This window comes from Natator depressus, chromosome 13 (genome assembly GCF_965152275.1).
Source record: "Natator depressus isolate rNatDep1 chromosome 13, rNatDep2.hap1, whole genome shotgun sequence".
Taxonomy (NCBI): Eukaryota; Metazoa; Chordata; order Testudines; family Cheloniidae; genus Natator; species Natator depressus.
In genome coordinates, this window is record NC_134246.1 from 2,632,790 (window position 1) to 2,656,952 (window position 24,163).

Genomic DNA, 24,163 nt, shown 5'->3' on the forward strand with positions numbered 1-24,163 from the left:
CCTAGCACTGCCAACACTGGGGGTCAGGGCGGCTTGACGCCGTCACTCAGGGGTCCTCAGTACCGTGGCTGGGGCGACCTGACGGGCCTAGGCCAGCCTGGAGCTGAGGCAGATGACCCTGATGGTCCCTCCGCCACCGCCGAGGCCCTGAGAGTGATGAGGGCAGAGCTGATGAAGAGACAATGGCATGTTTCTACCGCGTGCAGGGCAGGGCAGGGCGGGAGAAGCACTCGCCCCGCAGCGTGGCCCAAAGGGGCACTAGGGCAGCTGCAGGAGTGACCTAGCCGCCAACACTGACACGGCACGTGCGGCCCGGCTTAGGAACCGGATCAACCTCCACTGCACCAGCCCCTCCCACTGCCTGCCTTACCCATCCTCCTCCTCCTCCTCCTCCTCCTCCTCCTCGCTGCCTCCCAGGAAGCTGCAAGTCCCCAGCCAGCCATTTCCTGCCCCGCAGGCTAGTCACTGGAGGATTCTTTGCACAAATTCCTCCCATTCCTGTGTTGCTCCCCTTGGGGCTGTCAGACCCTGCAGCCCGGGCTCAGAGGCCCCAGAGCCTTGGGATCAGTGGGCAAAGGGGGAAAGCAAGCCAGTGGGGCAGAGGTGAGGAATGGCGGTGTTTTCAGCCCTCCCCCAGCTAAGATAGTTTAAGATAATTAGACTCTGATGTAGCTGGATTCCAGGGAGCATGGACTGGCCTCCTTCAAGGGTTTGGAAAGTACCACAGCACGAAACAAAGTAGGGAGGCAGGGCTGAATTTCAGCTGGGAGCTGTAGGGATGGGGTCAGGGCTAACCTCACCCTCTGATGGGTTCAGTGTGGGGAGCAGGCAGCCAGCTCAGCTACACAGGGAGATAGCCAAAGTGCAAAGAGAGTGCAAAATAAGAACGCCCAGTGGGGGAGCTAGGAGGGGCTTTTAGCTCAATCCACTTCCCAGATGGATTCAGCTAAACTGCACAAAGGCACCCTTCAGCCTTGTCTACACTTGCAAGTCAATGTGGATTAAGGTGGAGTGTGAATGTAGTGTGCAATAGCTATTCCTGATTGTCCACACACGGCCAAAGTGAGTTCAGCTAATCAGGAATCAGGCTCTCTTGGTCCGGAATAAGCGTGTCCTCATAGGGAGATAACCAGGAACAGCTCCAAGTTTAGACAAGCCCTCAGTGCCCAAGTGGGGCTCTTGCAGAACGGTCCTTGTGCTTGAAGTTCACCCCCTAGCTTATCTCGCACTAGCCGCCCATGCAGACAAGCCCCGATTGGCGAGGAGGGGCCAACACATTTGCTTGGCTCTTTTGGCCCTGCTGCTGGCGGGGCAGATTTGGCCGCCCGGTGAGACCGTAGGGGGCCCTCAGCAGCCAGTTCTGCAGCTCATGCCTCAGGCTGTTGAGAGTGCATTCGATTAAGGGGAACCACGTCGAAGGAGCAGGGCCAGGTTGGTTCAGGGCAGTGGTGATGCGCTAGGGAACTTTTCGTCCAAGGTTGCTGGGTCAAATCCAGCGTCGGGCCCCCATCGCTCAATGTCTTTCCCAGCTGACAGTTTTGGTGAGCTGTAGATTTTGTGGGTCCGGGGGGAAAAGAGAAGAGACTGTTAATCTTGTATCTAGGGGTCCATGCCACAAATTGGCTGGTGAGAGTCTCCAAGGTGGGAGCGGTGCCTTCTTGCCCCGGCACCATGCAGGCAGGGGCTGTTCTCTGGCTAGAGAAGGCTTGAGTTGCCAGCATCTTTCAGCAGGGCAAAGTCAGCCAAAGTCCAAACAGCCACCGCCACCACCTTGTCCCAGGGGTGGGAGAAGCATCCAAGAAACCGCGTACCACAGCATCAACGGGCTTGGAGCGCGCCGGGCCAGCTGCAGCTGGGGGGAGCAGAACGCTCATTTTGGAGCGTGCTCACTGGCTCTTGCTGTAGTGCCAAGGCCCACACTGCTGCAGCAAGCTGCCCCCCAGAGAGTCACCTGACCCTCCACCCCCATCTCTTGGCCTTTCTGGCCTAGCCTTGGGCTTGCTACGTGAAAACCAATCCCTGCCCCGGGCCAGCAGAAGATAGGGAGTGCTGGAACCACGGCAGCACCCCAGTGATCCGAGCCCTTGGGCTACACTGCAGGTGCGCCCGTCACGGGGAGTCAGACGGGCAGAGCCCCAGGAGCTGGTCAGGGTGGGGGGCTGCGGGAGCTCAGCTAGGAGCCCAAAGTGGTGACAGCATGAAATTCCCCCTCTGCTGTCACATCTCCTTGGGCTGGGATGGTCCCAGGGCCAGGGGCTCCTGGCAAGTAGGAAGAACGCCGCCAGCAGACGGCTCAGAAGCCAGAGTCCAGGTTGCTTTCTTAAGGGGCCAGTAATGTTTTGGCCCCTGTGGGGGGGACTGCACTGCACAGCAGCAGCCCCTCATCCCCCCATGGCTTCAGGGACAAGATGTCACTGCACATGTGCTTTATACACGGGAGAAGCAGACACCCACCCCACCACCCAGTTCCAGGCACCACAGGGGCTCACCTCCAGTACGTGCTCCCCGCTCTTCCCCTCTTCTCTGGGCCCAGAGACCGAGTCACTGCAAAGGAGTGCGCTGGCTCAGCCCTTGGGGGACAGTGGCTTTGCCTCTCTGCCTGGGCAGGCCCTGGCTCAGGGCCAAGCCGTTTTTAGCCTGGAGCCGAGCAGGGTTGGCAATTGGGGTTACTCCGCATCTGAGAGATGGGAATCAATAACCCAAAGCCACTTACTGGGCTGGGAAGGTCCCGGGGGAGGCTCAGGATGGAAAGGCTAACGAAAGCAGCCCCATGCCATGCTGGAAGACAAAGGACACAGGGCAGGCTGCTGGTCTGTCCATCCAGCCATCTGTCTGCATGTTCCCTGCCCTCTGGTGTTTAATGTCTATTTGTCCATCTGTCCAGGTCTCTGTCTGCCAGGGTAGGAGCTTTATCACCCTCCCCCCGTCCCTCCAGCCCGGCCCCAAGGTGGCTGATAGAATCCCAAGCAGAGCTCAGCTGCCAGGGACCAGACAGGAAAGAGACGTCACCAGCCCGGAGTGTAACTCAAAGCAGATGGGGCCGTTATGTTTGCCAGGACCGCAGGGTGGTCACAACAGGAACTGGTCAAAGGCTGTCAGCAGGAAATGGTCTGGGAGGAAACTCCCTAGGCTGGAGGGGAGATGGAATTTAGTTCACAGGCAGCTTTAACCACTTCAGTGCCACTGGTACTTACCACCACTGCTTGCCCCAGCTCTGTTCAAACCGCCCACGCAGGGGCCTCAAACGCTGCCCTCCCTTTTACCAGGCACCCGGGGCCTGGGAAGAAGGGTGTGGAAATACAGCTGGGGCCCCCACAAGGGGCAGAGCTCTGGCCCACCCACGCCGCCTGGCCAGCACTGGCCTCACGCCCTGAGTTAGGGCAGCCGGAGGTTTGGCCACCTGGTGCAGCCAGCCCTCCAGCAGGGCCGGGGAGAAGGTTTGAGACAAACCCTGGCTAAAGAGAACACAGGGACTCCCCTGCAAGAGAGGCAGAGAGAGAAGAACTGGACCCAGCCCCCCCACAGGGAAAAGCTCATGCTGGAGGCACAGCTGGGCACTGCTGCAGGGAAGCTCCCAGCGGTGGAGGCTGGAGCCCAGTCCATACTGGCTAAAAGGGCAGCAGTGCCTGACCCAGGGCCGCACGGCCCCTCGTCTCCGCCTATAACCCAGGCACCTCTCGCGCAGCAGGGCAGTGAAGAGCATGAGGGGGAAAGGGAGGGAGACCCGCATCTGGTCTCGCAGGGGAGCGCTGCCAGGGAGGTGATGCTTGGAAAGGCCAAGCCTCCGGCCTGACTCACTCTCCTTCCTCGGTCTGATTCCAGCTGTGGGAAACAGCCTCTCCCCCTTTCCCGCTCCATTAGCCAGCGGGAGAGATGTGGTGAAAGTGACAGGGAATGTGGCGCTGCCAAGCCCTGAGCGGCCAGCTTCCGGTGCTGTGGTGGCAAGGGGAGAGGCGCATTTTGGTCTCTCACAGAGAGGGGCCTTGCTCCCATCTCTGAGAAAGAGACTGCCAGCGAGCGGGGGAAGCGGGCGAGATCAGAGAGCAAAGAGCCAGCCGGGGTGGGGGCAGAGCCCAGGGCAGGCAGGGCCCCCTGACCCAACCGCCGCGTTCAAGGGAACACCTCATCTCGGGCAGCTTTCAGCAGAGTACTGTAACGGAGGCTCAGCGGCCCAGCCCCCTCCCCCCCCAGCACTGTAACACCCCCCACCCCTGAGCCCCAGCTCCCAACTGCACCATCCCCTTTTGTCTCAGCCCCGTTCAAACAGCAGCATCCAACATCCCCGTCAGACAGCGCCTCAGGGGGCATATTCCACTGAACCAGGAGGCCAGCCTGTAGCCCCAGTCCTGGCCAGCCGGCCTTGGCACGTTACCGGCTCAGCCCCTGGCTGGAAATGGACAGCCCACTACTCAGCCCCCGGCGGGCTCCCTGCTCTTCACAGCCTCACCGTGGCATATGGGGACAAGGGACGCTCGGGGAGGAAGCCCCATGGGCAGCTAGGTTATTGGTGTGTAAATATAACGGCCGCAAGCATAGGTGAGGGTGGCAGGCCTGGACCCTCAGCCCTCTGCTCCACCACAGAATAGCTACAGCACGGACAGCGGTGCTGGAACATCCCCACCTTGCCCTGCCTCTAGCCTCTGCTCCAACCTGCAGGGAGCCCTGTCCTCGCAGCTGGGATGCCGGGAAGGTGGTGGGGTTTGGGCTGAGGACACCACCCCCCTGGTAGCTGGAGTGAGACCCAAGCTCATTTGACGCAGGCCCCCTACGGGCAGATGGTAACGAGCCTGGCCCTTGCTGTTTCCCCCAAGCCCCCGCTCTCCAGCTGAGCAGAGAGCAGATTCAGTGCCCGCGTAGTCCCCCATCCCAGCATACAGAGTACCCCACCCCCCTCCTAGCAGCTTGGGGACCCAGTTCCATTGGATATAAATTCTTATCCCGCACTCAGCACCGGAGAGGTTGAGCACCGGCCCCTTGTGCCCTGAGTGTCTGGAGAGGGGAGATGACAGCCAGAAGCCTGAGGGAGCAGGGCAGGGAATGATGGGGGGAAGCTGGGGCCCTGAGAAGGGGGACACAAAGCTGCAGTGGAAGGAAGATCCTGCTCTAAGGGCTAAGGCCTAAGAATAAATGCAAGGGTCACTTCAACGCCTAGCTTCTCGCCCACCCAGCACAAAGGCCCAGGGCACCCTGTGGACAGGAGCCAGGGACCTGAGACACTGAATCCTGAGCATCTACAGAGAGCCGGGGTTCAATCCTCAGCTCTCCTAGCATCTGCAGGGAAGGGAAACCCAAAGGTCCAGGCCCCAGGCTGGTACCGCAGCTGGCTGGTAGCCAGGAAGCCGTTTTCAGTCTAAGGCAGTGAGTGGAAAGCAGGGGAGATAGGTCAGGTCACCCCAGAGAAGCTGCGGGAGGCAGAGCTAATGCAGAAGGGTTCCGTAAAGGCCCAGCATCATTTGCTCATTTCACATGGGCAGGGAGGAAATGCTGAGGGAGGTGAGAAGATTTAACCCACTTGCTGATCTCAGGGCCTGCTCCTGACGGGGACATGAAGACCTTAGCATGAGGCAGCCTGGGGCTCAGAGCCAGCCCCTCCCACAACACAATCCACTACAAGCGCTTGGCATCGGACCTGTACATTTATTTACATTAAGCCGAGAGCTCCGGCGTCTCTCAAGAGAACGTACATCTTTCTGCACTACCGGGGGGCTGCTGCTGCTAGGGAGGGTACACACACAGGGGCTGGAGTCCAACATCTGGGTTTGTGCTCTGCTGGGCAGAGGAAATCCAGTGGACCAGGGTGAAAATGGGGCAGAGGGAGAAGGGTTTTAGCGAAGAGATACAGACCTCAGCTGGGGTAAACTGGTGCAGATCCTCTGAGGTCAATGGAGTCCCACCAGTGTACCCCAGCTGAGGGTGTGGCTCAGTGCCCTTGTTCTGTGTGAGGCACTTTTGGGCTAGGTCAAGTGCTGTCTGGCTGTTTCTGTGCCTGACAGATACAGGTTGCCCGTTAGCTAGCACCCTGCTTTTTCATAACGAATCGCCCGTGGACGACACCAAGCCCGGGGTTCGCTTGGGCAGAAAGGGGCGTGGCCTCAGACTCGTTCTGCAAACCCCCTCCCAAGAGAGGCACAGACTCCATGGAGGATCCTCCCATCCCTACCCCTAGCTACTACGTCAGTACACTGAGCCACACAGGAGCTCCCGCATCACCAGGGGAGGCAACTCCCATCATTACACCCCACCCTAGAGGGGCCTAGATCCCCCAGGCAGCTCAGACATCGATGGCAGGTCTGCAGGGGGTTTCCCTCGGACCAAGCCCTGCCAGCTGTTGAGCTCAATGGTTCAGGCTCAGGATGGAACACAAAGGAAACTCCAGAACCTGAGGGAGCTCCCACACTCTCCTCCCATCGGGGGGTCCCTGGGCCCAGCGAGCAAAGGGTAGTTCCTGTGCGTTGGTGGTCAGTGCTGAAGCAGTCCTTTCATATGTGCGAGGGGGAGCGGCGAGCCCAGCTGGTCTGCATTAGGATGCTCTCTTGCCTTTATCTTCTGGGGGACATGTGAAGGGAAGGTTGTGTTCTCCCCCCAGCTAGCAGCGCAGAAGGGCAGGGAGGTTAGGAACTAGCACAAAGCCTCCTTCTTTCTTCCCTGGCCTCCATCTGGGGAACGCGCCTGAAATCTGTGCTTTGCACTTCCTCCTTTCCTGTGCGTGGAGCCTCCCAGCACTGACAGGAACTCAGCCCTGCACGCTGGCTTCTAGGACCCCGATCATGGGAAGAGGAGGGTTTCTGCTCAAGCAGCAGCCTCGCATGCTAGTCCAGCGGTGAGCAGATCCTGAGGCTGGCAGTAGGCATCCTACCTGCGGGCCGGGGAGCACACTCTGCACTCCGAGGGCTTAAGTGCAAATCCTGACACTAGCACACAGTTACGTTACTCCTCCTGCACTCAGGAGCTGGGAGCACAGATCCAGGCAGCAGTACACAGATCTCATTGCATTCTGAGGCTGTGACCAGCAGTCCTGTGACATAGCCATGGTGTGTCTCCTATTGCACTCAGAGGCAGAGAGCAGGAATCTTGGTTCTCAGGTAGAGACTGGTGTGTGGTGCACGGACCCTGCCCCACTCATTAGGCTGGTTTGCATGTCCCATTGCAAGTCGCAGAACGGAAGTTGAACAGAAACAGCAGAATGCAGGGAATTGCAATGTGGAGTCTAAGGGTGCTGCAGTCTAGGGTTTGCAAGGTGCTCTCCGCACCTCTGGTTGCACCGTGCACTGGGATTCCAGCTGGCAATTCCACAGCTCGGCGAGTTCAGCGCAGTCGTCTCACGACAGCAAAGGATCCAGGCCGATAGCAGCAAAGGGAGGATGGGACTCAGAGTAACGATCCAGACGCACTAGGGGATACAGAAGAAACCTGGACTGGTAATTGCACAGTTGGTTAGGAGCAGGAGCCTATGGGATGCAGAGTGGTAGCTGTCACAGCAATACCGAATCTGTAGCAGGGATACAGGGTGCTAAGATGGCAACACCACACTTGTGTGAGCTCCAGACCAGTAATCTCAAAGGGGATCAAAGGTGTAATATGCCCTAGTGGTACAGGATCCAGGCACCTCGTCACAGAGAATGAGAATTCCAGGGTGGTGGTATTGAACCAGAAGGAGATCCACAAAGGCAGCTTTGCAGCAGCATGGGATCCAGGGCAGGAGCCTCACACCGGGCACAGGACCGAGAGGAGTCAGCTCACAGCAGTTCAGGATCCAGAGCAGCATTATCCCAGTGGTCTGGACCCTAGAGCAGTGACAGTGCGGGATAAAATCTAGAGAAGGAATCTCATGGCAGGGACAGAATCTAGAGCAGGACTCTCAGCAGGATGGGATCCAGCAGTAATCTCACTGCAGTGGGAGCAGGAATTACACATCTGTACAGGACTGGGATATCTCAATTCATTGCCCCAGCAGTGAACTCCTTGTGTTTGGGAAGCAGATTGATTCCGAACCCCCTCCAGAAGCAGGGACTACTGCCTCCAGAAGCAGGGACTACATGCCACTTTCCTGTGCAGGCCCCGGGGAGCAGGCCTTCAGTGAACAGCTCAGATTTCAGGGGATTGCCCTTTGGCCTTGACTCACGCGTTGCTCAAATCCCACCCAGCTCAGCCCCACACTCAGACACCCAGCGCTGTCAGGGATCCCGAGCTGCTGATCTTCTTGAATCGGTTGGCAGCACACACACCAATAAAGTTTTTCTGTTAGGGAAACAAGAAAGAAGTTATTCCCCATTTGGAGGCTGGACAGCACTCATTAAAGAGGCCTTTTTTGGGGATGGTGTAGGACCCCTGGCAGTGGGGACTTTAGATACTCCAGTCCCTAACTCTCCTAGCACAGGACACCGCAGGCGTGCTAGGAAGTGGTAGACGGCAATGGGTCTCAAAGCCAGAGGATCACTGGGGATCCCTTTATGAGCCATTGGGGATCCATTGATCTCTTTCCACCAGGCCACAGAGATGCTTCTCTTGACCATCTGCCAGTTTTTGAGCAGTGACTCTTCCAGCTGCCTGCCACCCATGCTCAGAAGCCTGGAAGGTTTTCAGAAATTTCTTAGCCCAAATAAGCTGGACACCCACAGACATCCCTGTGCCTCTGCATGGCTTCCCGGCACCCGCTCAGCCAGGATGGAGTCAGAGACAGAAGCAAAGTGCAGAGCACCCTGGAGAGAGGAGACTGGTGGGGGCTGCTGGCAGCGAAGCCCAGCCCCCACCGAGAGGGAGCCAACAGCACAGATCCAGGCTAGGGGTGAGGCTGCAGGCAAAGGGAGTGGCTCCCCCCATTGCAGTCGCTCTATCCTGACATCGATTCCTCCTGTGGCCAAGCCCTGGGGCAGGCAAGGAATCAGGGACAGAGATCCTAGAGGAACCCCTACGTAAGGAGCAGTCCCTGATGTGGGGTGCACGCACAGGGTGCCCCTTACACAGGACCTGGGGGACGGAAGTAAGGGAAGAACCACATGAGGAATAAGAGACATTTCAGAAAAACTCCACATCCCTTAGCACAGCATGATTCCTCGCTGCAGAGACCATTTCGAGTACCCCACGCAATTACCACACACGCCAATGTCATGTTTAAAATGGTCCCCAGCACCATTTTAACGTCAGGGACGGGGGGGGGGGGGTCACCCTGAGGGACAAATCCATGAAATCAGGGATCGGGGGCGGTGAGAGTCGGGGCAGTGGCTCCCCCAGGCCGTAGGGCACACAGACGCCCTCAAGCTCTCCCTCCTCGCTGCCCCATACTGTTGACAGAGGTAGGGCACAGAGAAACCACCCTGCCCCATCCTCCTCTCCCCCGTGGCTCTCTGCTTCCTCTTCTGTGCACTCAAGTGGGGGCAAAGTGCTCACGCTGGGTGCTCCTGTCCCCCATTCCCTTCAGGGAGCCAGCGCCCCAGCCCGCACTTCTACCCGCCCCATGGGCTGGCCCTGCTCGGTGACCCCCTGCTCCCAGCACAGGGAGCTCACCCCCAGCACAGACTGTCCCCACTGCACACAGCGATCAAGGGGGAGCCTCCTTCATACCTTCCAGCGCCGCCGCATGACGTACTTCCGGAGCAGGACCTGGGATTTCAGGCGCCGGTTGCAGCGCTTGGCCTTCTCAGCCAGGTCGTTCAGCCAGGGGTGCTGGAGGCACCTGGCCGCACTCATCCGGCCGCTGCGGGGGAGAGGAATGCAGGTGACGCCTGTCTCCTAGTGGGGTTCAATTGCCCCGAGGAGCCCTCCTGCCCCCCCGCATTGCTCCTGCTTTCCACCCCCCAACCGAGACCCATGGGTACTGCCAGCTGCCCTTTGTAGCTGGGCCCAGGCCTGTGTTAATTAACCCCAAGAACACACTGGGGGGAACGAGGGTGCAGTCACATTCCTGCACAGGCCCTGAGGCTGCTGCTGGCCACGTGAGCCTAGCACCCTTGGCTGCCTCCTCGGGGCAGGGTCAGTCCCCTCTGACCCAGAGATCCCCCGTGGAGGCAAGGACCAGGCACCAGAGCCTGGTCTCTCCTCCCTTCCCTGCTTGGAAAGGCCTCCAGTCCCCTCCCTCTTTCCAAGAGCCCTGCTTATGAGAAGCCTTCCCCAGGGCCAGGATCCGGCTGAGCAGTCAATGCTGCATGGCCCCTACTGTGACCATGGGGTGCAGCCAGGGGAATGGGCAAGAGGAGGCTGGCCAGGTCATCAATCAACATGGGGGCAGGGATCCATGTCGTCCTCTTGGGGCTGCCTGTCTCTGCACCCCCAGCGAGCTTGGCAAGGCTCAGACAGCAGCATCCAGCCATTGCCCCAGGCCAGGCCCCGGGAGTGCTCCTGCTGGCAAGGAGCGGGGGCGCTTGCCCCCAGGTGGGAGGCGATGGACTGCCAGGCCTGTGCGCCTGATGCCAGCTGAGCTGGCTGGACCCAATCGCTCTGGGCCGCCCTCGACTCGACTCAAACCTCTTCTGCTTGATAATCAGATTCGAGACAAAGTCCTTGGCTTCGTCCGAGATGCCCTCAAAGGCTTCCTCGTCGAAGTACCACGTGGCTGCCAGGACATTGTTCAGGGTTTCCGCGTCGTCGTCTCCCAGGAAAGGGGAGAGGCCACTTAGCCTGGGAAGAGAGGAGGGAGGGAGCCATCACAGGTCTTAAGCTGTGCTCAGAGCGCCTCAGGAAGGGACAAGACACAGGCCCTGTTTCCTCAGCGGGTTCCCAATTCCTTCTGCACAAAACCACTCGCTCACTCCCTCCCTCTGCCTGGGATCATGAGGAGAGAGGCAGGGAAGCCAGCGGTCAGCGCTCTTAGAAAGGAACCAGTGTGTTCCCAGCTGGCATCTTGCTGCGTTCCCATCCTGTCTCAGCTGGGAGAGGTGAGCCATTTCCTGTCCACGCGCACAGCCCGCCCCTCCCAGATGTTCCAGCCACCCAGCTCCGAGCAGCCGCTGGACGGCTTTCCACTCCCTTTGAGAAAGGGCAGTCAGTGCTGGGGAGAGGTGCCAAAGGGCAGGGTCAGCCCTGAAAGCTGGTGCCCTCTATCCACATTGCCTCAGGCACTCGAGGAGGTAGGGCCTGCCTTATTTTACAGATGGGGAAACTGAGGCACGGAGGTTCAGAGACTGGCCCGAGGTCACCTACCGACTCAGTGGCAGAGCTGGGAATGGAACCCAGGAGTTCTCTTGCCAGCCCTTGGCTCGACAGCTGCCTCATACTCCTCTCCCACACAGCTCTGCCGCCAGCCTGGCCCACGTCTACAGTTAAAGCCCAGAATGGTTCTAACCCTACCCCAGCCCTAGTGCCACTCAACCTGTGCCCACCACACGTACAACATGTAGGTGATCACGCCCAGACTCCACATGTCTGTCGAATAGGAGACTTGGTCGTAGTTCACCACCTCCGGGGACAGGAACTCGGGGGTCCCAAAGTTCACTTTCAGCTTCTCCCGGGGGTTGTATCTATGGGCAGGAAGAGCCAGGTCAGTGAGAGCTCCTGGCACTGGCCCCAGTGCCAGCACCCCCGCCCGTTCACATTCACCACCTCCGCCCACACGTCACCCTGGTTCCATGCTGCTCCAGCCCAGGGAAGAAACGTCCTGGCTTGGCCCCAGCCTGAGGCAGAACCAAGCCGGTTATTATAACGGCCCCAAACCGCTATCCCCTGCGGGGCACGGCTGACTCGGCAGAGCTGCTGCCAAGCCCAGACTGCAGATTCCACCCCACCCCGCTGGGATTCCTTCCTGACCTTCCCTAAGGCCCGCAGCAGGGTCAGGCGTAAGGCCAGTGCAGCTGGTCCCCGAGCATGGCCTTTGCCCAGCTCCAGGGGACATGGGAAGGGAGAACAGAGGATGTCGGGCAGGGAGAAAAGCAGGAGAGAAGGAGCGAGCCCAGTCCCGGAGGGAGGGGAGTTACCTTCGTGCCAGCCCAAAGTCAATGATCTTCACCATGTGCCCCGTGGAGGTGACACACAGGATGTTCTCAGGCTGCAGGGATGAAGTTCCTGAGGTTAGAACCCAGCTCGTGGCTATGCGCCTGCCTACCCCAGCCCAGGGTACAGTTACGGGCCATCCGCAGAGGAGTTTGAGACACTTGACGGAGAAAGGCCAGCTGGAGGCTAGGACAGTTTTCTCCCTCTGTCCCTTAGAAGCATCAGGGATGTAGTCTGCTGGGTTCCCAGACCATGTACAGCGCCAGTCCTTGCACCTCAGTGGAGGCCATTGCACCTTTAACATCCTTGCCCCGAGCTCCTACTAGGCACTGGAGTGGCTTAGAGCCCCAGAGGAGTTAAAATCCCCGCCCTTCCCAAGCACTGAGTCCCACCAAGGCCATCGCGTCACGAGTTCTGACTGCCAGTGTCTCCTGGGCCATGCTGTGCGGGAGCAAGTCAGAGAGAATCTCCTCTCCCAGCCTGTTCCTTGGGCAGCCCCTGCCAGCCCCCTGACATCAGAGTATGTCGGCGGACGCACAGATTGCGGTTTGTAGGCACTGAACGAGAGACAGACGCTGCACGGTCACCCTTGCTAACCCTGCTCCTAGACCCACCCAGATCAGCTGCAGCGACGTGCACACAGATCCCCCCGGCGTTCCCCAGACCCCCTAGAGCCACGCTGAGATCTGCCCTTTGAATAGCTTGGAACCTGGAATAGACCCCGGGTCTGAACGGAGCCCAAGGCTCTACCTGCATACAACCCACAATGACCCGGCCCAGGCTGGTCTGCAAAGCCAAGACTCCAGCCTCGCCAGCCCGCGGGCCGGAGCCCAGGGTGACGGTATCGTGGGCAAGCGAAGGAATCTCCCTCGGGGGCCCAGTGCTGCCCCCGCCACTTAACAGCGGGACTCCTGATGCTCAGGAGTTGGAAGTTTCTGCTTCTGGAGGCTTCGTCCTCTCCCCAGAGATGATCCAGGCCGGGCTTGTCACGCTCTCACGTACCGAGCTCCCCCCAGGCAGCGTGCGCCCTCCTCACACCCAGGCCCCACAGCCAGGGGCTCTCTTCTCACCGAGAGCAGCCCTTCAGCCCAGCTTCAGAACCCTGCGAAGGTTTCCCCTCTAGCCCCCCAGCCTAGGAGCTGCAGCCTTGCTGTACCCCCTCTCTCCCTCCATTCACGGCACCTTGAGGTCCAAGTGCAGGACGTGCATCTGATGCATGAAGGTGATCCCGTCGCAGATCTGCCTCACGAACACCATGCAGTCCACTTCCGTCAGGTGGTAATCCTCATCGATGATGCGCTCAAAGAGCTCCCCGCCCTCCACGCTGCACACAGACCAGCCACAGCGTCACCGGACTGCGCCAAGCAGACCCTAGCCACCGCGGCCCGAGCAAGTTACAGCCGAGCCGCTCTGCCCTGCATAGGAACACTCCCCTACGCGACTCCAGGATCTCCCCCTGGCCTGGGCACAGGCAGAGTGGGGTGCTGGTTACAGAGGGTGCCCCCTCTCCTGAGGCATGGGGGGCAGAGGGTGGGTTACTGAGGAGACCCCTGGCCAAGGTTGCGTGGCAGAGGAACTGGGTAGCGCAGGAGGCCACTCGTTCTGGGTACAGGTGGGCGAGAGAAGGGGAATTCTGCAGGGAGACCCCAGACAGGGAACAGTCAGAGGGAAGCTGGAGGCGGGGGCAGGCAGCTCCCCATCCTAGTTCCAGGCAGGTTAGTAGAGAGACTATGCTAGCCAAGATCCCGGCAGAGCGATATGGGGGTTACCGAGATTGCCTTGATTTCAGGGGTATGGGCTACAGATCGTCTCTTCCAGGCGGGGTACCAGGAACTGGGATGCAAGCAGAGACGAGCACGACCTGGGCAGCGAATCCCCTAGCCAGAGCACAGGGGACAGGGGGTGCAGGAGCCCTTGCTGGGACCAGTCACTGCACCGTGACTCGCACCAGGGGACGGCGGCTGAGCAAGTCTGCCCAGGATGAAGGAGGTTCCCCACCCTCGGCGAACAAGCGCGGCGCCGTCCGGAAGCTCCCATGTCAAGCTGCCCAGGAGGCCGGCCAGCCGCAGCCCCGCACCAGCCACGCCGATGGGTGCTACTCACAACTCCATGAAGAGGATGATTTCCCGGGGCGTCTCGAGGGCGTCGTAGAGCTGGATCAGGTTCCTGTGGTTCAGCTGGTTCATCACCTCGATTTCAACCAAGGCCATCTCCTGTGGGACACGCACCGGGTCAACGCACGGAGCGCAGGCAGGGCCAGGGGAGCCGGCAGCCACCGCCCACAGTGTCAGCACACCAAGCCACCGGCTCAAGCACAGGCCAGGTGGCACCCCCCTCCGGCGGTTGGCCAACACACACAGCTGCAGGCGCACCCCGTCACATGCTGGTTCATGTGCATGCGGACTGACGGACGTACACACCCAGTGACGCAGCCCCAGGTGCACAGATGGACGCCTGTCTCTGTCCGGGCTAATGCATGGCTACGCAGACAGCCACACAGAGACACGTGCACAGGCAGACTCAGGAGAACACTCAGGACACACCTTGTCCTTCGAGCCCTGTTTCCTAATGATTTTGGCCGCGAGTTTGAGCCCCGTCCCTCTCTCGGTGCATGTGCGAACTTCACCAAACTTCCCCCTAGGGCAAAGAAAAGCAGACAGTAGAGGCTGCAATCCTCCCCACCCAAGGGCATGATCTGGCAAGAGGGCAAGCTCAGAGGCTAGCTACAAAGGGGCCAAACTCAGCGGGGACATAAGTGGTTACAATGCCCATTTGCTGGCATCCCCATAGAAAGGAGTGGGCAGGGGGGTGAGTTACCAGTTCTCAGGGTAACTGACCAGTCACATCAACTAAAGCTCAGTCCCGGGGGGCGTCACTGGATTCTTGGGGTTTCCAAGCCTGGAGAAGGCGTGTTCCTAAGCTGAAAAGCTTGGTTTTAGCCCCAGAAGCCCGGGGCAAAGCTCCCCTCAGAGCTGTTCCATGGATTTCCTTCCTCCAAGAGGGCACCGACGACCAAGAAGCAGCACTTCCGTTCGAGGGAGGAGGACTCCGCGGCATGCCCAGCCCTTGCTAACACCGGGCAGGACTCTACAGATCCAGTCCAGCTCTCCCACACGGCAGGGCAGGGCACTAGACAGTAGGCTAATAGGCACATAAGAACGGCCCTACTGGGTCAGACCAAAGGTCCCTCTAGCCCAGTATCCTGTCTTCCGACAGTGGCCAGTGCCAGGTGCCCCAGAGGGAATGAACAGAACAGGGAATCATCAAGTGATTCATCCCCTGTTGCTCATTCCCTGCTTCTGGCAAACAGAGGCTAGGGACACCATCCCTGTCCATCCTGGCTAATACCCATTGATGGGCCTATCCTCCATGAACTTATCTAGTTCTTTTTTGAACCCTGTTATGGTCTTGGCCTTCACAACATCCTCTGGCAAGGAGTTCCATAGGTTGATGGTGTGTTGTGTGAAGACATACTTCCTTTTATTTTTTTTAAACCTGGTGCCTATTAATTTATTTGGTGACATCTGGTTCTCCCTCTGTGGGCAGGATGAAAGGGGCATACAGGGTCCTGGACAGGCACTAGAGGGGTAGCAGAGATGGGGCTGTACCCACTATACTGAGCTGGGACGAAACTTCAGCCGAAACTTCAGCTCCGGGGGAGCCAAGCGAGGGGCACCTTGTCCCTATGAGATGCCAAGTACCAAATGAAGAACATCTGCCCCTTCAGTGCTACCCGGCAGCCTGAGCACAAGTCTCCCTCCTGAATGGAGCCAGCAATGCTGCTGCCGGACAGGGCAGGATCATCTCTGCACTGGGACCATGCCTGGAGGGTGCAGAGATGCTGCCTGGCTGGGAGTGACTGCACCAGCCCATGCCGAATGGGGTAGTGCCACCCTGTTCTCCTGCACCACTAGAGGGCCCCTGGGGGGTATCACACACATAACATGCTTGGCACTCGCTGCTGAGCTTCCCTGACTTTATCACCCTTGTGTTTGGCCCCGACCTTCACCCTGAGTAACGTGCATTTGCCCTGTGCATGTCACCTTCCCCGAGGGGTGGGCTCAAAGTGGGCAGAGAGGGAGAGGGGGAGTGGTGGCAAGCCAGGGCCACCACCAGGAGCAGCGCTGGTGGAAACGTTTCACTGAAATCACCAGACGAGGTCTGAAGGTTTGGAAAGACACGGCCATGGGGACAAAGTTGGGTTATTTTCAAAAAGACAAAGGAAACATTTTGAAAGCATCTAAATGTCCCAGAGCGCTGTTTTCTGAGCACAGCGGTTTGATTTGGTCTCTAAATGGCTTTTTGAAATGAAAAAAAACCCAACCCCATTGTTTTACAAGCATTTTTTAAGGTTCAAAAAATGACATCAGAGCGAACTATTTCAATGGGTCCAAGGGAGAGTTTGGGAAACTTCATTCTGCAGGAAATGTCGACGGTTGGGAGCTTCCCCTCCCTATTTCTAAATGGAGCAAAATTTTCAAAATCACGGAGTTTCCCACAAAACAGAAAACACAGCTGGGGCCCGGCTGTGCACCCCAGGCCAGTCTCCCAGCCCCACGGCACCTCCCTGGGCAGCTGGCTCTTACCCGCCCAGCATCTCCTTGGTGTTGATGTTGAACATGCTGTTCACGGTGCCGGATTTCAGGGAGACAATGCGATGGGCGAAGGGAGCGGGCGGCGGAGGAATATCATCTGCGGAGACAAGATACATGGGACCACCCAGCTGCTTCCATCTTTCTCAGCTGAGCCTATGGGGCTGGGGAGATCCTCAGGAAGCAGCCCCCCTCTCCCTCCTGGCTGGTGGAACCAGAGCTTCATCCACGCCTGGGGCGATGCCGGCACCTAGTGGCAAAGCCTGGTACAGCCTGCAGCCAGCACCTCCTAGCCTCCCACTCCTGTCCCTTCGCGGCTAAGTCACAGCACGTGGCCCCCTCTTTATAAATAGCAAAGGGTGCCGCAGACCACCCAGGAGCCTGACAATAAATCATGAGGTTACCGAGCCCATCAGCAGCTCCAGTTTCGTTCCATAACCCCGTTAGACCCCTTTGGACCCCACCGGTCTCCTTAACAGCCCCTGAAAGATCCTCACAGCCCCATCTGCAGTCAGAGACCCCTGATTCCGCGCTGACCGCCAAGCTCCCCTCAAGCCACGGTCTGCATTCCCCCAGCCCTATGCACACCCCACATTTCCACCCTGCACTGCCCCTCCTGCTCTGCTGATCCTGGGCCCACTGCCCAGCCCCAGGACATTGCCATGCTGTGCCACCCACACTTCAGTTCCGGAGAGCTAGCCCTTCGCTCCCGGCCCTCCGATCCCCATGGTCCAACCCTGCATTCCCCACCGCGCACAGCTCGGGCCCCAGCCTGCCCTCCCTCTGAACACGCCCGCACCGCCTGCACTGTCAATCTGCCCAGCTCCAGGACACGCTGTCCTAGGCAGGCAATGCCGATGGTGCAAAGATCTGAGTGACACGTCCCAGGAGCTCTTGGGACTCCTGCCCTGCTCTTAGATATCACAGGGAGAGGCTCTCTCTGGGTCTCGCGCTATGTGTCAAAGGAGAGCTGCAAGAACATGCCAGATGCAGAGCGGGCTCAAGGCTTCCCATCCCAGCAGCAGGATCCTGGCTCGGGGACAGGTCCGCTTTGTTTGAAGCGAACCTGTAGCTGGAGCACCACTGGTGGGCGGTGAATCAGAGATACTGGCACCCCCGTTCTGCTGGACAGAGTCCACCCTACATGCCTAAGAGACAGCACAGCCTTACCCAGTATCTGGAAAGGGTCCTCTTTCCCGAAGTCTGGCGTTAGGTAGGGGCTGGGCGGGGGCTCCACTTCCTCCTCCTCTGGTGAAGGTGGCTGTTCCCCAGCTACAGGGCCTGTTTTCCCCACATTTCCGGCGCTGTCCAAGGCTGGAGGAGGCTGCTCCACTGAGCTGGGCTCTGCAGGGGTCTCGTCTGAAGCCGGGTGGGGTAGCTCCACTGAGCTGGGCTCTGCAGGGGTCTCGTCTGAAGCCGGGTGGGGTAGCTCCACCGAGCTGGGGGGCTCTGCAGGGGTCTCGTCTGAAGCCGGGTGGGGTAGCCCCTCCGAGCTGGGGGGCTCTGCAGGGGTCTCGTCTGAAGCCGGGTGGGGTAGCCCCTCTGAGCTGGGGGGCTCTGCAGGGGTCAGGTCCCCAGTGCTGCTAGCTGGGCTGGACACCTCCCTTGGGGTGGGTTTCTCTGGACAAGTCTGCTCTCTGGGGGCATCCGAAGCAGGGCCAGGCACCTCCGCTAGGCTGGGTTCTGCTGGCAAAGCGCTGACTCCTTTGGCAGGAGTTGCTCTACCCCGCGGGCTCTTCCCTTCGGCTCCCATCTTCACAGCCTGGGGCTCCTCCCCTGGTCTGAAAGGGAGACGTAGCAGTGTGGGCCTGGCACACCTGATCCAACCCGCCACTAACGTCTCCGAAGAGGGAGCCGAGCTGCTCGCCCTGGTCTGCACCTCATCGCGTGTAAGGAAACACCCCCGGCCCGGAAAGGTCCCGTGCCCGGGGGGCGGGGGGGGGGGGGCCGAGGGAAGCCCTGCAGAAGGTCGAGCACGTGAGCAGAAGGGGATCCCAGAGACCGGGTCCTGTCAGGGATGTTCTGCGCCCAGGAGCAGGCTGACTCCAGTTGCAGGGTGGGGCCCAAGGGGAGACAGTCCCAGGGAGGCCGGGATCTTAGAAGAGCATCCAATGCGGGAGCACAGGCTCCACCTCCCCAGAGAGGAGTCTCTGCCCCGCCAGGTGACTTCCCTTCGGCATGTGGTTCTCTAGGGAGCCCATCTTGGTGTGAACGCTGCAAACCAAGCACACGTGGAGGACTGGGGTGCAGAGCAGGGAGGAAGGATGAAGGGAGGGGACCCTGGCATTAGGAGACAAGCTAGGGACTCCCCACTCCACCAAACCAGCAGAGTCAGCCTCCCAAGCTGCCTGGGGGGATCAGATTCCTAGAGAGAGAAGTGAGATATTACCTCTGGCTGCCAACTGGGCAGCTCAGGCTCCGCTGGGGAGCTGGGGGCTCATGCTTGGAGGCCGTAGGCTGGCTCTGGCTTTCTGCCCCCTCCTTGGCCACTGCTTTCTTCGTCCCCTTCCCAGCCATGGGGACGCCCTTCTCTCCAGGCTCTGCCTTTTCTCCTTCTCTCTCCGCTGGCTGCGAGGTTGCTGGGGCCGACTGGCCAGCGCGGCTCTCTGCTCCTCCGGGGGCCATGCCCTCCCCCATGCTGGTGCAAGGCCTGGAGTTCTGGTCCACTGGTGCCCCCTCCGAAGGAGCTGTGGCAGCAGCTGGCTGCCCTGCGGGGCCCTCCAAAGCCTGGGGCATCTCTTCAGGCTTTGGTGAGGCTTCTGTACAAGAGAAGAAAGTCAATAGCTCCCCAGAGGGGGCTGATCCACCCCCAGGGAAGAGACCCACAAACCCAGATCCTCGGTCTCAGCTACCCTTCGTTACACAGGCAGGTCCCTCAGCTCAGACCCCATGCTAGACGGCCAGACAGGCCTGCTCTCCCTTCTCGCTCCTGACCCCCTGGCTCCAGAGGGCATCCCACAGGGCTGCCCCGCGCCCTTCTGGCTGCCTTTGTCCTGCAACAAGGGGTCGATGGCACCTTGGCGGGGCGAGGGGGGCGCCCCCTGTCACGCACCCGGAGCGGGGCCCCTGGGGCTCACTGGAAGACAGAGCCCAAGAGGCTGAAGGCCAGAGCCGCTCCCCCCAGGCTCCTGGCCAGATCAGCACAAGAGGAAGCAGCTCTGCAGGAAGGGAGCTGAGCGTCTCCAGGCGGCTGCCTGCAGAGTGGGGATCCCCTGCTGCCCCGAAGCCTCAGGCTGCCGGGCAGGTGGGCTGAGCCCTCCCCCACATGAGGCTCGCGGGGGGCTCACGCCATTGCCTTGGCTACACTCTGCTCCCCAGCGCCCTTCACCAGGGGTTTTGCTCGCAAGCGCCGCAGCCTGGCCGCTCTCGCGCTGGCACCAGCTGGGGACTCAGCAATTGCGAGGCTGGGGGGGGTCCCAGCCGGAGCGTGAGACCGGGCGGGGCCAGGACAGCCCAAGGGCCAGTCGCGGGGCATGGCCGCCCTCCCTGCAGAGGGGAACCCAACCTCCCGGCACGGGGCAGCCGCTGCTCTGAGGTCTCCGGTGGGGCGGTTTCCCGTGCGCCCTGGGGAGCCCGCAGCGCCGCCTTTGGTGTCCGAGGCTCCCGCGTGAGCCGGGGCCACACGCAGGACTGAGCCCCCGGGGGGAGGAAGCAGCAGCCAGAGCAGCACCAGGCAGCGGAGCGAGACCCCCCCGCAGCACCCTGCCCAGGAAACGCCGCGGTGTAGGCTTCGGGTTCCCCGGTGTCCTGGGGGGACCAGCCGCCCTCCCCGGCCAGCTCGCGGGGCCAGTTACCTGCTTCCATGCTCCGCAGCACGTGCTCGGCGCTTCCTTCTGCTGCAGCCATCGGGAGCGCGAGTCCTAGCACCCCCCCGCCATGCCCTGGAGAGAGGGGCAGGAATGTCAACGGCCAAATGCACCGGGGGCCCCCGGCAACACCCCCCCCCCGGCGGACTGTCCGTGCCTGGCCCCCGGGCCGGCACCGCCCAGTCCCCCGGGCCAGGAATTCAGACACCCGCGGAGCGGAGCCTCTGGCTGGGAGAGCACGTCCCGCACGCCAGCCAGGGCGCCAGGGCTGCTTAGCACCGAGAGCAGGGCGAGCCCCGGGGCAGCGGCTGCAGCCCGCCAGCCCTTCCTTCTCCCCGGGGCTGGGCACTGGTTGCCACGGCGAACTCCCTGGCCAGCCAGAGAGGAGCGGAGAGCGGCGGGCACAGCAGAGCGCAGCGCCTAGCCCCCGCTGAGCCGGACCTGGGCTACCCAAACGCAGTGTCCCTTGGGGGGCAGAGGGCCCGCTTACCTGGGTCCCCGTTGCAGCAGGCAGTCAGAGCAGCATCCGAGCTGTGCCAATGCTGGGACGGAGCCGGCCCCTTCTATACTCAGCGGGACGGAGCCGGATTAGTGTGGGGAGAGAAGTATCCTTTACACCAGGGGGAGACGGTTACGCGTCGCCTTTCAGGCCACCTGTCACTGCTGGAGCGCGTTCAAAGGACACTCCATTCTTCTCCCGGCCTCTCCGGCTTGGGGGAGACGGGAATTCAAACAAACAGAGAACAGATGCCAGAGCCGCCCCCTGGCTCTGCCACCCACCCACCCACCGCCCGCTCAGGAAACGATCCTTCCCTAGAGGGGTCGGGGGGCGTGGACAGCTAAAGTGCAGTCCCCCCGCGCCCTGTTGAGCGTGTTACGGGTACACGCAGGAAGGGGGGCTTCGATCTCACGCCTGGACTCGAATTGCCCCATGGCACGGCCGGCGAGGCGCTTCCGAGGCGCCCGGGGAGCCGCGCACCAGCCCCGCAGAGCCCCTCCGCGGTGCGCTCTGCGGCCGTCACTGCCAGCCCCGGCCCAGCTTGTTAATGACCCGCTCGGCCCAGGGCAGCCCGATTACACGCCAGCCCGGCAGAGCGTTCACAGCCCAGCTCCAGCCCGAGCCAAGGCGCGGGGCTGCCCAGGGAGCGCTCCAGTTACAGGGGCACCACGCTGGAGTCAGGAGCAGGCCCGTCCCGAGAGCCGGGAGAACCCTCCAGCGCTCCCAGCAAACCGGGAGCGAAACCAGCTTCACTTGGGAAGCCAACGCATGCCATGACCCAGCCTAGCGAGCCTTAAAATCTCGGAGCTAGGAGAGACTAAACCCCACTGCGGGTGTGGCCCTGTGGGAGGCAGCCCCCCCTCTGCCCATAGTCCCCTTCCCGTTTTGTAAAAGGCTCAAGCGCCCTTTCAACAAAGATCCAGAGACTAACCCCCGCCCGGAGAGAACGGAGCATCGGGTGGGTGGGTGGAGCTAGACAATTTGCAGTTTAATTAGAGGTTTGTGTCCAGTCTTTGCGTCTAACCCCTCCAGGGTTATTGGGTTTATTGTGCAGTATTAATAACTGGAGACATGCTGACTGCTCGCCCACTGGCCCCAAGAATGCTAGGGCAGCAAGTGCAGGGTAAAGAAAGGGGCTAAGTCACACCTGCTTCTTCCACTCCTCAAAACAAAGGGGAGCACAGAGGCCTGGACTTTTTACCCTTTGGATATAAAGCAAAGAAGAGCTATTAGGGGGTGCATCAGATGGGGAGCAGGGTCTAGTGGCTGCAGCTCTGGACTGCAAGCGGGAGCCCCAGCCTCTAGTGGCAGCTCTGACACACTCGCTGTGTGACCTCAGGCAAGTCACATCGTGCCTCAGTTTTCCTATCTGTAAAATGGAGGGGGCAGCATTCACTTACCGGCCTTGCCAGGGCAGGTTCCACCAGTGCATGGAGACAGTGGCTGGGAAGGTGCAGCAGCTGCGGTTAGGACAGTGGCTATGGAGGGGTGGCAGCTCTTTGGGCACCTCAGAAGGCAAGAGGCTAGAGTCTCCCAGGGCAGAAGCCTTGTTGCTCACTTAGGCAACGAGGAAGGTGCAATTCAAGCTGTTGCAATGCTGGCGAGGTTCCCAGTGGAGGCTGGGCATCAGAGCTCTGGGATTACCTCTGGCTTCCCCACCCATTGGCCTTTGCCTGCTGCGGTCTTCCTGCGATGGGGCTCCAGCCTCCTACTGCTTGGAGTTCATAAGCTTTGAGTCATCCCTGTTAACACTCCCCAGCTTCTCCCTCCCTTGCCTCCTCACAAGAGCACCGGACACTCAAGACATAACCGTGCTGCCCACTGCCTGCTTCTGAGCCGACGTCAACAACTCCTGACTCAGGGTCGTCTAGCACCTCTCACCTAGTGCACTCAACTTCCCTCTTCTATCACTAAGAAGGCAGCTACTTCTGGGGTGGAACGTACCCACTGTTAAGTAGCACACAACACCGAGGGCAGGAAGAGGTGGATTCAGTAGAAGCTGCAGTAGGCGGTGCAGGCTGGCACTACTCTAAGCTGTTATATGATTAGTTACATACCTCTCCTACCCCAAACAGTCTCCTCTCCCTCCTTAGACCACATCCTTGCCACCAACTCTTTGGTGATCCCCTGGCCAGAGCCAGCCCACAATATGTGGCACGCACCAGGCTAGATTGGAGATCCAGAGGTAGGTAGGGTCTGCTGCTAGATTGGAAGCATTGAAGGAGGACTGTGCCTTTCTATTTCAAGGGTAGCAAGCACCCCGTCAGCACTCCCACAATACTCTGAGCTTCCAGTGATCGCCAAAGACCGAGACCGCCAGACCCCATGGGATAGGGCACGGCCTTTAGAGGTGTTTGGGTCGTAAGTGATGCCCCTCAGGAGCCTGCTGTGCCCTACTGCAACCTTCTCTAGGGCTGTTCTCAGAGGAAGAGAGAGAGGATGGTCCAGTAGTTAGAGGCTGGCCTAGAACAAGAGACCTGGATTCAATTCCCTGCTTGGACATCTAGTCCCAGTGTGATCTAGGGCCAGTCAGTTAGGGGGAAACTGAGGCCCAGGCTATGTACCATGGGTCTTATTGCACTGCCCTACCTCCCAGGGAGTGGGATGAGGCGTACAAATAGCACCCAGGGCTGAATGAAGCTTGATAACACAGCTCAGGCAGCCTGGGCAGCTTCAGCCCCTCAGCCTCCAGCAGGGAAGCAGTTAAAGCCTGCTGAGGAAGACACTCATTTGCACAGTCACTCCTGATCCTGGCATGAAGCTCAACTGCCAGAAGGGGCCTGGAAACATCCCCAGCCCTGGGAGGTGGTGACGCTGAGCAGGGTCTTTAAAAGGAACTGGTTAGGAGAGGTGTTGCCCTGGCTTGCCCTCTTCCCTGATCAGCTGCACTGGAAAACTGGAGGCAGTGAAGAATGACCTTTTCAGTTACAGCACAACTAGCCGATGCCCCGGTGCCTAATATCGGAGAGGCAGGGTTTGCAGCCAGCCCTCCGCACCAGCCATGAGAGCTTCTCTCGCCCCTAGGCTATAGGGTGCCCAACCCAGCAAAGAGCTTCATGGCTTCCACTCCCAAGAGACAGGGCTAGTATTCAGTGCCAGGCACCCTATGCCCTCGCATTCTCAAAGCGAACAATGCAGAGCCCTGAGGCCTGGTAGCAGAGCCCAAGTGATGCTGCTCTGCCATGCTGCAGGCTTCTAAGTAGGCAGCAGGTCCCCTAATTCTTGTGCTGGGAGTCAAGATTTAACTAACAGATGAGCCAGGATTCAGGTTGGACTGTATTGAATGACAAGAGCATTGTTTATGGGGGGCAGTTTACATTGTTCCCTCTCCACTTGTGCACCAC

The 24,163-nt window shown here is 60.0% G+C and overlaps 1 protein-coding gene across 1 annotated transcript; it reads right to left on the reverse strand.

The window, feature by feature from the left end:
- Positions 1-5,624: 5,624 nt before the first annotated feature.
- On the reverse strand, positions 5,625-21,085 carry MYLK2 (myosin light chain kinase 2). Its single transcript, XM_074969643.1, has 13 exons — positions 20,811-21,085; positions 20,309-20,395; positions 18,904-19,273; positions 17,685-18,295; positions 16,509-16,614; positions 14,466-14,559; positions 14,026-14,135; positions 13,105-13,246; positions 11,907-11,977; positions 11,325-11,453; positions 10,462-10,614; positions 9,562-9,694; positions 5,625-8,238 (listed from the first exon to the last, which is right to left on the reverse strand). The coding sequence occupies exons 2-13, from the start codon at positions 20,358-20,360 to the stop codon at positions 8,158-8,160; spliced, it is 2,052 nt and encodes a 683-aa protein (XP_074825744.1). The 5' UTR covers positions 20,361-20,395; positions 20,811-21,085; the 3' UTR covers positions 5,625-8,157.
- Between the last annotated feature and the right edge of the window lie 3,078 nt (positions 21,086-24,163).

Excerpts from the sequence above, each read along its gene's own strand:
- MYLK2 (XM_074969643.1), bottom strand. The coding sequence starts at position 20,360 with ATGGCTGCAGCAGAAGGAAGCGCCGAGCACGTGCTGCGGAGCATGGAA. Across the intron at positions 14,560-16,508 it reads ACCAAGGAGATGCTGGGCGG|GGGGAAGTTTGGTGAAGTTC; the intron begins GTAAGAGCCAGC and ends TCTTTGCCCTAG. Across the intron at positions 9,695-10,461 it reads CTGATTATCAAGCAGAAGAG|CGGCCGGATGAGTGCGGCCA; the intron begins GTTTGAGTCGAG and ends TCTCCCCCGCAG.